This window comes from Silurus meridionalis, chromosome 14 (genome assembly GCF_014805685.1).
Source record: "Silurus meridionalis isolate SWU-2019-XX chromosome 14, ASM1480568v1, whole genome shotgun sequence".
In the NCBI taxonomy this organism is placed as follows: Eukaryota; Metazoa; Chordata; class Actinopteri; order Siluriformes; family Siluridae; genus Silurus; species Silurus meridionalis.
This window is the reverse complement of record NC_060897.1, coordinates 119,168-131,667: the sequence shown is the minus strand read 5'-3', so window position 1 is coordinate 131,667 and position 12,500 is coordinate 119,168. Positions and strand designations below refer to the sequence as shown.

At 45.4% G+C, this 12,500-nt stretch overlaps 1 protein-coding gene across 1 annotated transcript in view; it reads right to left on the bottom strand.

Annotated features, from left to right (window-relative positions):
* prl (prolactin) overlaps positions 1–2,593 on the bottom strand; it is a 4,638-nt gene extending 2,045 nt beyond the window's left edge. Inside the window, exons 1-2 of the mRNA XM_046866272.1 lie at positions 2,135–2,593; positions 1,401–1,522 (exon numbers count right to left, since the gene is read on the bottom strand). Of these exons, the coding sequence (XP_046722228.1) occupies positions 1,401–1,522; positions 2,135–2,174 (162 nt within the window). The 5' untranslated portion in view covers positions 2,175–2,593. The remainder of the gene's footprint in view (positions 1–1,400; positions 1,523–2,134) is intronic.
* Between the last annotated feature and the right edge of the window lie 9,907 nt (positions 2,594–12,500).

The following is a 12,500-nucleotide window of genomic DNA, read 5'->3' as shown; positions in this document are numbered from 1 at the left end:
GTTAGATTTTCTGATATATTTTATATTTACACATTCTAATATTTCAGTGTTATTTATAAATAAAATCCATTATATTCACATCTTTCTGTTCACTACAGATGCTCACTCCACAGAGTACACCAGCATAGTTCTGTAGATCTACAACGTTCACTACAGCTACAACTCCAATTCCCAAACAATTTGACTGCTGTGTAAAAACAGCCAAATAAACCAGAATGTAATGATTTATAAATCTTCTAAACCCACAGTCTTTTCACAATAAAATATAATCACATCATGATGATACACTGAAACTGAGGAAATGTACCATTTTCAGAAAACAACAAGGTCATTTTGAAGGTGGAGGAGTTCAGGTACCTGGGGTCAACAGTGCAGAGTAATGTAGAGTGTGTTAGAGAAGTGAAGAAAAGAGTGCAGGCAGGGTGGAGTGGGTGGAGAAGAGTGATAGCAGGAGTGATTTGTGATAGAAGAGTATCTGTGAGAGTGAAAGGGAAAGTTTATAGGACTGTGGTGAGACCTGAGATGTTGTATGGATTAGAGACAGTGGTATTGAGTAAAAGACAGGAGGTGGAGCTGGAGGTAGCAGAGCTGAAGATGTTGAGATGTTTGTTGGGAGTGACGACGATGGATGGGATTAGAAATGAGTTTATTAGAGGGACAGTGCATGTAGGACGTTTTGGAGACATGGTGAGGGTGGTGAGATTGAGATGGTTTGGAAATGTGCAGAGGAGGGAAATGGGGTATATCAGTAGGAGAATGCTGAGGATGGAGACACCAGGAAGTGGATGTGGTGAGGGAAGACATGCAGGTAGTTGGTGTGAAAGAGGAAGATGTAGAGGACAGGGGGTATGGAGACGGATGATCCTCTGTGGCGCCCCCTAATGGGAGAAGCCAAAAGAAGAAGAAGAAGGTCATTTTGAAGTTAATGCTGCAACATGTCTCAAAAAAGTTGAGACGGGATAACAAAAGTCTGGAAAAAGTAAATGTCATTAAAACAAAACTAAAACAGGGTTAGGGTTAGGTAAGGTAATTGAGGTCAGAAAGATGATTGGGTATAAAAAGTGTAGAGACGTGTTGCAGCCATCACATTTTACATGATCATTTTTTTCCTTAAAATGGTAGAATTTCCTCAGTTTCAACATGTAAAATTACATTAGATGTTTTTTTTGTTTGTTTTATTACACATTGTCTAAACTTTTTAAAATTGGGGTTGGATGTATTAAAACCACACCTGAATATTTCCACTCCATTCTCTGGATGTGATCAGTGCAGATACAATAGCTCTGTTTTCAGGCTAAAAATGATGTGCTAGTATTACACAGTCTACTCTAGTGAGAGAACATCTCACACACACACACACACACACACACACACACACACACACACACACACACACTGACCAGGTCGTTGGTGAGCGAGGTGCTGAGTGAGTGCATTTTGTCAGAGAGTTGAGACGCTCGGTCCAGCAGGTCGTTCAGACTGACTCCCTCAGAGTGGACGAGGACGCACATCAACACACTCACTGAGACACAAAACCATCAGAGTTTCTGAGATGTTTCAATTCTCTTTTCATCTCATCTTAACCTGTTCACCTCCTCCTCATTCTATCTCAATCTTTTTCACAACACATTTCATATCTCCCCGCTCCAATATGTTGACAGATATAAAACTTGTGGAATTTCAATCATAAATGTGGTAGAAAATTGTACATTTGTTATTAAGCAGTTACAGGGGTAAGGGCTGTGCTCAGGGGCCGAAAAGTGGCAGCTTGGTCTGCCTGAGATTTGAACTCACAACATTTGGATATAAAGACCAGCCCCTTAACCACCAAACTACCTCCTATTTTTAGCTAAAAATTAAAAAAGAGAGAAAGAGAGAAGAAACCCAAAGCTACTAAAAGGCAGTATACAGTACATGTGACTGTGTGAAAGGTGCAGGTATTTAAATGCTTTCATTGGAATTGCACTTTACACAAAGACAGTAGGGGCATTTAATATTACACCCTGCTGCTGAGCAGAATAAAACTCAAGAATGAATAAACTAAAAGGAAAAAGAGAGATATTTACTCTAAACAACAGAGTCATGAAAGCAGGATGAGGAAAAGATGTGAGCGACCCGGCATTATAACACTCACCTGCCAGGTACAGCCTGGTGCATCTACAGCATCGAGCCATCCTTCTCCTTCTTCAGGTCTTCTCCTTCTTCTTCAGTGGTACAGTGGTCCAGACGCTCACTGATGGATGACTCTCAGGTGGTGTGTCTCATCCCCCCGTGTTGCAGTGTTATATACTCTCTGTAATCTCGTCTCATTAGTGTTTGTAGCCCAGGTCTTTCACTCGGAGATTATTGCCTCCAACCGGCTCGCTCCTCAATTAATGAGAAACATTACAGCCTCAGGCTTTCGGATTGATGAATATGTCTACATGGCGGATGAGAGATGAGTCGCTGCTCCACACCAATCCTACATCATGTCTTTAAATGCATGAACAGGTTCAGTTTAATTACGATCAGCAGGATGTGACGCTCAGACCTTAAAATACTGACCAGGTGGCTTTCACTGAGTTCTGAGTGTGTGTGTGTGTGTGTGTGTGTGTGTGTGTGTGTGTGTGTGTGTGTAGTATTTTGTAAGTTGTTTTTGTAGACTATCTTCATTGCCTTAAGTATATGGTTACTAATCCCACCATCGTCCAATCAGAGAGCAGGACAACGTAAGAGAGATGAAATGATTGGCTGAACACTAGCAGAGGAATTCTATTGTGAGTGTTCCGGTTTAGACCGGTCAAAGCACACACATCAGTTTAAAGAGAAACTCCTTTCATCTCATCTCCTTTCGTCTCCTCTCCTCTCATGTCCTCTCATCTCATTTCCTCTCATCTCCTCTCATCTCCTCTCCTCTCTTCTCATTTCCTCTCATCTCATCTCCCCTTCTCTCATTTCATCTCCTCTCATCTCATCTCCTCTCATCTCATCTCATCTCATCTCATCTCATCTCATCTCATCTCATCTCATCTCATCTCCTTTCCTTTCCTTTCCTTTCCTTTCCTTTCCTTTCCTTTCCTTTCCTCTCCTCTCCTCTCATCTGTGAGAATGTAGAGGAGTGTGTGTTAGCGGTTGGGACACGGTGTGCGGGTGGTGTGTGTGTAAGTGTAGAGGAGTGTCTGTGTGTGTGAGTGTAGAGGATTGTGTGTTAGTGGTTGGGATATGATGTGTGTGTGTGTGTGTGTGTGTGTGTGTGTGTGTGTAAATGTAGAGGAGTGTCTGTGTGTGTGTGTGTGTGTGTGTGTGTGTGTGTGTGTGTGTGTGAGTGTAGAGGATTGTGTGTTAGTGGTTGGGATATAGTGTGTGTGTGTGTGTAAATGTAGAGTATTGTGTGTGTGAGCGGCTGGGACACGGCGTGCAGGCACTAGTTGCACACATGCACTTTATGTGGCGAGGATCTTTTCACTAGTTCTTGGCCCTGTGTTTTCTGTTTCTGTGATTGTTGTTTTATGTTGTTTTATGGAGCACCTGGGTTCTGGAGGAACGTTGTTTCATGTCACTGTGTACTGCATCAGCTATATATGGTTGAAATGACAATAAAAGCTTCTTGACCTGACTTGAGGTGGTGTGTGTGTGTCTGTGTGAGTGTAGAGGAGCGTGTGTTAGCGGTTGGGACACGGTGTGCAGGTGGTGTGTGTGTCTGTGAGTGTAGAGGAGCGTGTGTTAGTGGTTGGGACACGGTGTGCAGGTGGTGTGTGTCTGTGTGAGTGTAGAGGAGCGTGTGTTAGCGGTTGGGACACGGTGTGCAGGTGGTGTGTGTGTCTGTGTGAGTGTAGAGGAGCGTGTGTTAGCGGTTGGGACACGGTGTGCAGGTGGTGTGTGTGTGTCTGTGTGAGTGTAGAGGAGCGTGTGTTAGCGGTTGGGACACGGTGTGCAGGTGGTGTGTGTGTGTGTGTGAGTGTAGAGGAGCGTGTGTTAGCGGTTGGGACACGGTGTGCAGGTGGTGTGTGTGTGTCTGTGTGAGTGTAGAGGAGCGTGTGTTAGCGGTTGGGACACGGTGTGCAGGTGGTGTGTGTCTGTGTGAGTGTAGAGGTGTGTGTTAGCGGTTGGGACACGGTGTGCAGGTGGTGTGTGTGTGTCTGTGTGAGTGTAGAGGAGCGTGTGTTGGCGGTTGGGACACGGTGTGCAGGTGGTGTGTGTGTGTCTGTGTGAGTGTAGAGGAGCGTGTGTTAGCGGTTGGGACACGGTGTGCAGTGTGTGTGTGTGTGTCTGTGTGAGTGTAGAGGCGTGTGTTAGCGGTTGGGACACGGTGTGCAGGTGGTGTGTGTGTCTGTGTGAGTGTAGAGGAGCGTGTGTAGTGGTTGGGACACGGTGTGCAGGTGGTGTGTGTGTGTGTGTCTGTGTGAGTGTAGAGGCGTGTGTTAGCGGTTGGGACACGGTGTGCAGGTGGTGTGTGTGTGTCTGTGTGAGTGTAGAGGAGCGTGTGTAGTGGTTGGGACACGGTGTGCAGGTGGTGTGTGTGTGTGTCTGTGTGAGTGTAGAGGAGCGTGTGTTAGCGGTTGGGACACGGTGCAGGTGGTGTGTGTGTGTGTCTGTGTGAGTGTAGAGGGCGTGTGTTAGCGGTTGGGACACGGTGTGCAGGTGGTGTGTGTGTGTGAGTGTAGAGGAGCGTGTTAGCGATTGGGACACGGTGTGCAGGTGGTGTGTGTCTGTGTGTGAGTGTAGAGGAGCGTGTAGCGGTTGGGACACTGTGTGCAGGTGGTGTGTCTGTGTGAGTGTAGAGGAGTGTGTTAGCGATTGGGACACGGTGTGCAGGTAGTGTGTGTCTGTGTGAGTGTAGAGGAGTGTGTGTTAGCGGTTGGGACACGGTGTGCAGGTGGTGTGTGTCTGTGTGAGTGTAGAGGAGCGTGTGTGGCGGTTGGGACACGGTGTGCAGGTGGTGTGTGTGTCTGTGTGAGTGTAGAGGAGCGTGTGTTAGTGATTGCGACACGGTGTGCAGGTAGTGTGTGTCTGTCTGTGTGAGTGTAGAGGAGCATGTGTTAGCGATTGGGACACGGTGTGCAGGTGGTGTGTGTCTGTGTGAGTGTAGAGGAGCGTGTGTAGTGGTTGGGACACGGTGTGCAGGTGGTGTGTGTGTCTGTGTGAGTGTAGAGGTGTGTGTTAGCGGTTGGGACACGGTGTGCAGGTGGTGTGTGTCTGTGTGAGTGTAGAGGAGTGTGTTAGCGATTGGGACACGGTGTGCAGGTAGTGTGTGTCTGTCTGTGTGAGTGTAGAGGAGCGTGTGTAGCGGTTGGGACACAGTGTGCAGGTGGTGTGTGTGTCTGTGTGAGTGTAGAGGAGGCGTGTGTTAGCGGTTGGGACACGGTGTGCAGGTGGTGTGTGTGTCTGTGTGAGTGTAGAGGAGCGTGTAGCGGTTGGGACACGTGTGCAGGTGGTGTGTGTGTGTGTGTGTGAGTGTGAGTGTAGAGGAGCGTGTGTAGCGGTTGGGACATGGTGTGCAGGTGGTGAGTGTGTGTGTGTCTGTGTGAGTGTAGAGGAGCGTGTGTAGCGGTTGGGACACGGTGTGCAGGTGGTGTGTGTGTGTGTGTGTGTGTGTGTCTGTGTGAGTGTAGAGGAGTGTGTGTTAGCGGTTGGGACACGGTGTGCAGGTGGTGTGTGTTTGTCTGTGTGAGTGTAGAGGAGTGTGTGTTAGCGGTTGGGACACGGACTCCTTTGGAAAAAAGGTTTTAAATACCTAGGGGGTTTTACTTGGGAGAAGAGACTTTCATATAAACTGGGAAGGGACAGTTGGGAGAATAAAAGGTCAAGTTTGCGGCACCAAGTTACAGTGGGTGCCGCAAAGTGTCTTGTACTTGCCCAAAGATGAAGGTGGGCAGGGCGTGGTGCACCTACAGAGCAGAACCATTGCATTTTGTTTACTGTTTTTACAGAAGTTTTTAAGTGGATCAATGTAAAGTTGGAAATGTGTGACCAGTACTATTTTAAAATCTTTTGGAAATCTGGGACTTAATAAACCTTTGTACACGCTCCAAGCAGAAGTTGTGGATGACTGCAAAAGTGCGTCCGCTGCTGAACCAACGAGACTCTGCCTTCGAAACAGAGGGAAAAGTCGGTCTTAAGAACAAAACGGGCCAAACTGTCCCATGCCATCAGAGAGACGAAGCACCAACACGCAAAGAAAATCCCCGGCCACTTCCAGGACAGTGGAGACACTCTGCACATGTGGCAGGGCATCCAGACGACCACGAACTACAAGATGACAACAACTGCTTGTGACCATGACACCTCCCTCCCAGACTTCTACGCCCGGTTTGAGGTGCAGAACAACGTGGCGGTGAGAAAGACCACCCCTACTCCCACTGACCAGGTGCTCTGTCTAACCACAGCTGAAGTGAGGAAAACTCTATGCAGAGTTAACCCACAGAAGTCTGCTGGACCAGACAACATTCCTGGCAGAGTGATAAGGAAATGTGCAGAACAAGCTAGTGGATGTCTTTACTGACATCTTCAATTGACTTCATTGACTTTATTGACTTCAGATCAGCATTCATCACAATCATCTCTCAGCACCTGATTGAGAAGCTGAGCCTAATGGGCCTGAAGACCTCCCTCTGCAACTGGATCCTGGACTTCCTGGACTTCCTGGACTTCCTGGACTTCCTGACTGGGAGACCTCAGTCAATCCGGATCGGGAACAGCATCTCCAGCACCACCACACTGAGCACTGGGTTGCACTCAGTGCTGCGTGCTCAGCCCACTGCTGTTCACTCTGCTGACTCATGACTGTATAGCAACCTACAATCGAATCATATCACCAAGTTAGCAGCATATAGATGCACTATTTAACAGCCTGGTGTGGCGCCAACAACCTGTCTCTGAACATTGACAAAACCAAAGAGATGGTTGTGGACTTCAGGAGAGCACAGAGCAGCCATTCTCCACTGATCATTGATGGATCCTCAGTGGAGATCGTCAAGAGCTCCTTGGTGTTCATCTGGCAGACAACCTCACCTGGTCACTCAAACCAGCTCCATCACAAAGAAAGCCTAGCAGCGTCTCTACTTCCTGAGAAGGCTAAGGAAAGCTCAACTCCCTCCCCCCATCCTGACCATGTTCTACAGAGGGACCATTGAGAGCATCCTGAGCAGCTGCATCACTGCCTGGTTTGGGAACTGCACCGTCTCGGATCGTAAGACCCTACAGAGGATAGTGAGGACAGCTGAGAAGATCATCAGAGTCTCTCTCCCCTCTATCATGGACATTTACACCACATGCTGCATCCGGAAAGCACACAGCATTGTGGACGAGCACACACACCCCTCACACACCCCTCATACACACACCCCTCACACACACACCTCTCACACACACTCTTCACACACACCCTCACACACCCCTCATACACACACCCTCACACACACTTTTCACACACCTGTCACACACTCTTCACACACACCCTCATACACACACCCTCACACACTTATCACACACACCCTCACACACCCTCACACACACACTTTTCACACACCTGTCACACACTCTTCACACACACCCTCACACACACCCTCACACACTTATCACACACACCCTCACACACACTTTTCACACACCTGTCACACACACTCTTCACCCTTCTGCCATCAGGAAAGCGGTTCCAAAGCATTCGGGCCTCACATCCAGACTGTGTAACAGCTTTTTCCAGCAAGCCATCAGACTCAACACAGAACTAAACTGCAACTCTCTCACACACACACACACACACACACACACACACACACACACACAATCACACTCAATTGTGTTACCCGAATTGTGTTTTATATTTACTCTCATTTATAGTTTTTATAGTTCTCTTTGTACAGTACTGTATATTCAGAGTGTACAGCAGGTTTACTCGTCGGCGCTGTCGTGTTAGGTGTACTGTCTTGTGTTTGTCTGTCTGTTCTGTCTGTACTGTTTTTTTTCAATTTAATTCAATTCAATTCATTTTTATTTGTATAGCGCTTTTAACAATGAACATTGTCTCAAAGCAGCTTTACACAGATAATGTGGTGATTAAACATAAATATGTTCTTTGTAAGTATGTTTGTCCCTGATGAGCAACTGTGGCAAGGAAAAACTCCCCGAGATGGCATAAGGAAGAAACCTTGAGAGGAACCAGACTCAAGAGGAACCCATCCTCATCTGGGTTGCACCAAATGTCCATTTGAAGCAGATATACAATGTTGTGGGGTACAGTGATGATGATCAGAAGCAAACTGCACTCCCGAGTCAGTGCAGCAGACCGCCGACACCAACTACAGTCCAATCCGTCCTCAAAGCACCCGTTCTACTCCGGAATTAAGAGACCGTCCCGAGCTGCACAGAAGTGTGAAGATCCACGGAGGGGAGAGGGGCAGGAACACTGGTCACTGGAGCCTCAGGAGCATGTTTAACTCGACCGAGAGAGAGAGAGAGAGAGAGAGAGGGTGACGGGAAGAGAAGGATATGGATTATTAAGTGTAACTATTGGTGTATGAAAGTTAATGTCACTGTGCAGTTTGGACTCCGGCAAGACTCGCTATGGCAGCATAACTAAAAGGGAGAACCAGAAGGTAACACAGACATGAGGGATCTCTGGGATAAGAGACGACCCACCACACCACCATCAACAAACCTGAGTGAGCGTGTGAATGTGAGGGGCGACAGCATACAAATATACCAGTTCACCAAACACTCTATATCCATGTTCCCTTCAGATCTGTGCCTTTACCTAAGAGAAATCTACTGATAAAAGGCTTGACTAAATAAATACGTTTTCAACCTCGACTTGAACACTGAGACTGTGTCTGAGTCCCGAACACTGATTGGAAGGCTGTTCCATAACTGTGGGGTTTATAAGAGAAAGATCTGCCCCCTGCTGTAGTCTTCATTATTTGAGGAACCAACAGATAGCCAGCACCTTTTGATCTTTTGTCTGCACTGTCTGTACTGTCTGTCTGTACTGTTTTTTTTGTCTGCACTGTCTGTACTGTCTGTCTGTACTGTCTGTACTGTCTGTACTGTCTTGTGTTGTCTGTCTGTACTGTTTTTTTTGTCTGCACTGTCTGTACTGTCTGTCTGTACTGTTTGTACTGTCTGTACTGTCTTGTGTTGTCTGTCTGTACTATTTGTACTGTCTGTACTGTCTTGTGTTGTCTGTCTGTACTGTTTTTTCGTCTGTACTGTCTGTCTGTACTTTTTGTACTGTCTGTACTGTCTTGTGTTGTCACAAATGTCACAAATATGGATTTTTACATGGTCTCTGGGAAAATGTTTTATAAAGCCTGTGTTAAGGTTTTTAATAAGAAAAGTCTTAATGGTAGAGTAGACACATGGTGGCGCTCTGTTCTCATGCTGGGGGAGGAAGAGTGACCATGGTGGAGAACACTCTTTAACGCCATTAATGAAAAGAACTGGAAACATACAATGGAGATTCCTGCACGGAATCCTTGCTGTAAATGCTTTTATCTCAGTTCTGTGTCCGGAGCAGAGGAGGAAAGTAACGGAGTACAAATACTTCGTTACTGTACTTAAGTAGATTTTTCTGGTATCAGTTTTTTACTCCACTATTTATTTTTTAGACTTTTTACTTTTACTCATTACATTTTTACACAAATATCTGTACTTTTTATTTCTTACAATTTTTAAAACCAGGTTTTAAAACCGACTCGTTACTTTAGTTTTAATCCACTGATTTGTTGAAATGTCAATATTTTTTTTTTATTTTCACTGCGTCGATTTCAGCCGAACAACTGATTTCCTGTCATTGTGCATCTTTTTCAATCCGCTGGTGTATAAAGTCCTGTCTCTCACTCATCACAGATGTAGACTAGATTACGAAGCTCAGAATCAGCAGGCAGAAAGCAACAAGAAGTAAAGCTAAAGTGGATGAGACAGAGGGAGTCAGTGATGTAAACATGACTGAGATCAGACACATTCCTGATCTTCATCATCATCATCATCTTTTCTCTGCTTGTGTTCTATATGTGGATCTTCAGCCTGGACACATTCATTAGGTAACAACATTTTTAATTTGTTTTGTATTAATATATATATATATAATATATATATATAAATATAAAATTATTCAACCCCCACTGAAATTGATTGTTTTGGTCGGTTTGACATTGATTATGATCATTCAGTCATCCTGCTTACAATTAAATCAAAGAGGCACGTGTAGGTCAGACAAATATAACATAACATTTATAATGAAATAACCACAAATGTCTTTTCTGAGCTCACATCATTATCAGTTTTATTCAACCCCCAAGTGACATTCAATCTTAGTACTTAGTACAACATCCTTTTACAGTTATAACAGCTTTTAAACGTGAAGCATAGCTTGACACAAGTGTCTTGCAGCGATCTACGGGTATCTTTGCCCATTCATCATGGGCAAAAGCCTCCAGTTCAGTCACATTCTTAGGCTTGCACTGCAACTGCTTTCTTTAAGTCCCACCAGAGGTTCTCAATCGGATTTAAGTCTGGTGACTGCGATGGCCACTTCAAAATGTTCCAGCCTTTAATCTGCAACCATGCTCTAGTGGACTTGGAGGTATGCTTGGGATCATTGTCCTGTTGAAAGGTCCAACGCCTTCCAAGCCTCAGGTTTGTGACGGACTGCATCACATTGTCATCCAATATCTCCTGGTACTGAAGAGAATTCATGGTACCTTGCACACGCTGAAGCTTCCCAGTACCTGCAGAAGCAAAACAGCCCCAAAGCATGATTGACCCCCCGCCATGCTTCACAGTAGGCAAGGTGTTCTTTTCTTCATAGGCCTTGTTCTTCCTCCTCCAAACATAGCGTTGATCCATGGGCCCAAACAGTTCTAATTTTGTTTCATCAGTCCACAGAACACTATCCCAAAACTTCTGTGGTTTGTCCACATGACTTTTGGCATACTGCAGTCGACTCTTCTTATTCTTTGGGGACAGCAAGGGGTGCGCCTGGGAGTTCTGGCATGGAGGCCTTCATTACGCAGGGTGCGCCGTATTGTCTGAGCAGAAACTTCAGTACCCACATCTGACAAATCTTTTCTCAGTTCCTCAGCAGTCACACGGGGACTTTTCTCCACTCTACGCTTCAGGTAGCGCACAGCAGTCGAAGTCAGCATCTTCTTTCTGCCACGACCAGGTAGCGTTTCAACAGTGCCCTTTGCCTTGAATTTGCGAATGATGCTTCCTATGGTGTCTCTTGGTATGTTTAACATCTTTGCAATCTTCTTATAGCCATTGCCCTTCCTGTGAAGAGTAATCACCTGTTCTCTTGTCTTCCTGGACCATTCTCTTGACCTCACCATGTTTGTAACCACACCAGTAAATGTCTAGAAGGAGCTGAGTATCACAGTCATTTTAAAGCTGCCTAATTGGTGCTTATTAGGCTTTATTGCTGCTCCCTGATATCCACAGGTGTTTTCAATACCTGATTGAAAACACTTCATTAAACCTCTGTTCTTCAGAGTGGTAGTCTTTAAGGGGTTGAATAATTATGTCAATGAAGAATTCACAAAAGAAACATTTACTACTGTATTACAAAACTAATTGATGTCATTTTAGTTGCATATGGTTCTTTAAGAAGTCCTTGTAGGATTTCATTCTGAATACAATTACAAATGTGCACTAAATTCCCTAAAACCATTTACAGCATTGGGGGTTGAATAATTTTGAACACAACTGTATCTATCTATCTATCTATCTATCTATCTATCTATCTATCTATCTATCTATCTATCTATCTATCTATCTATCTATCTATCTATCTATCTAGAAGTAATAACTACTTTTTACTTAAGTACATGTCTGAGCCAAAACTTCCCCTTTTTACACTTTTGCAAACAACAAAAGAATGGATAGAAAAGGTTTATGCATGCTGTGCGAACAGAATCAGGGGATCTCTTGTCAGAGCCTTCTGAAATTTGCCAGCAAACAGTTAGCTTCTATTCAAAGCTGTATAGCAGCAAGAGGTCAGAGGCACAGGAGGTGAAAGAGAGCTTCCTTAAAGACCTGCCTAAGCTCACAGAGTCAGTGGCCATAGAGTTGGACAAGGAGCTGTCACTGTCTGAGCTTCATGAGGCTCTCCAAGGCATGAAGAATGGGCGGGCACCAGGAATAGATGGTCTCCCTGTTCAGTTCTTCAAGGCATTCTGGGCAGTAATAGGGCAGGACGTGCTGAAGGTTCTAAGGGAGCATGTGAAAGGTGGTCAGCTCTTGTCAAGCTGCAGGAGGGCCATCTTGATCCTGCTGCCAAAAAAGGGAGACCTGAACCAGCTGAAAAACTAGCGCCCAGTGTCACTACTGTGCACTGACTGCAAGCTGCTGTCAAAAGCATTAGCATCAAGACTGACAAAGGTGATGGAGCAGATCATTCACCATGACCAGACGTACTGTGTGCCTGGCAGGTCGATATTTGATACTGTTTACTTAATTCGTGACATTTTGGACATCTCCAGGCTATTGGGCATGAAGACTAGTTTGATTTTACGAGACCAGGAAAA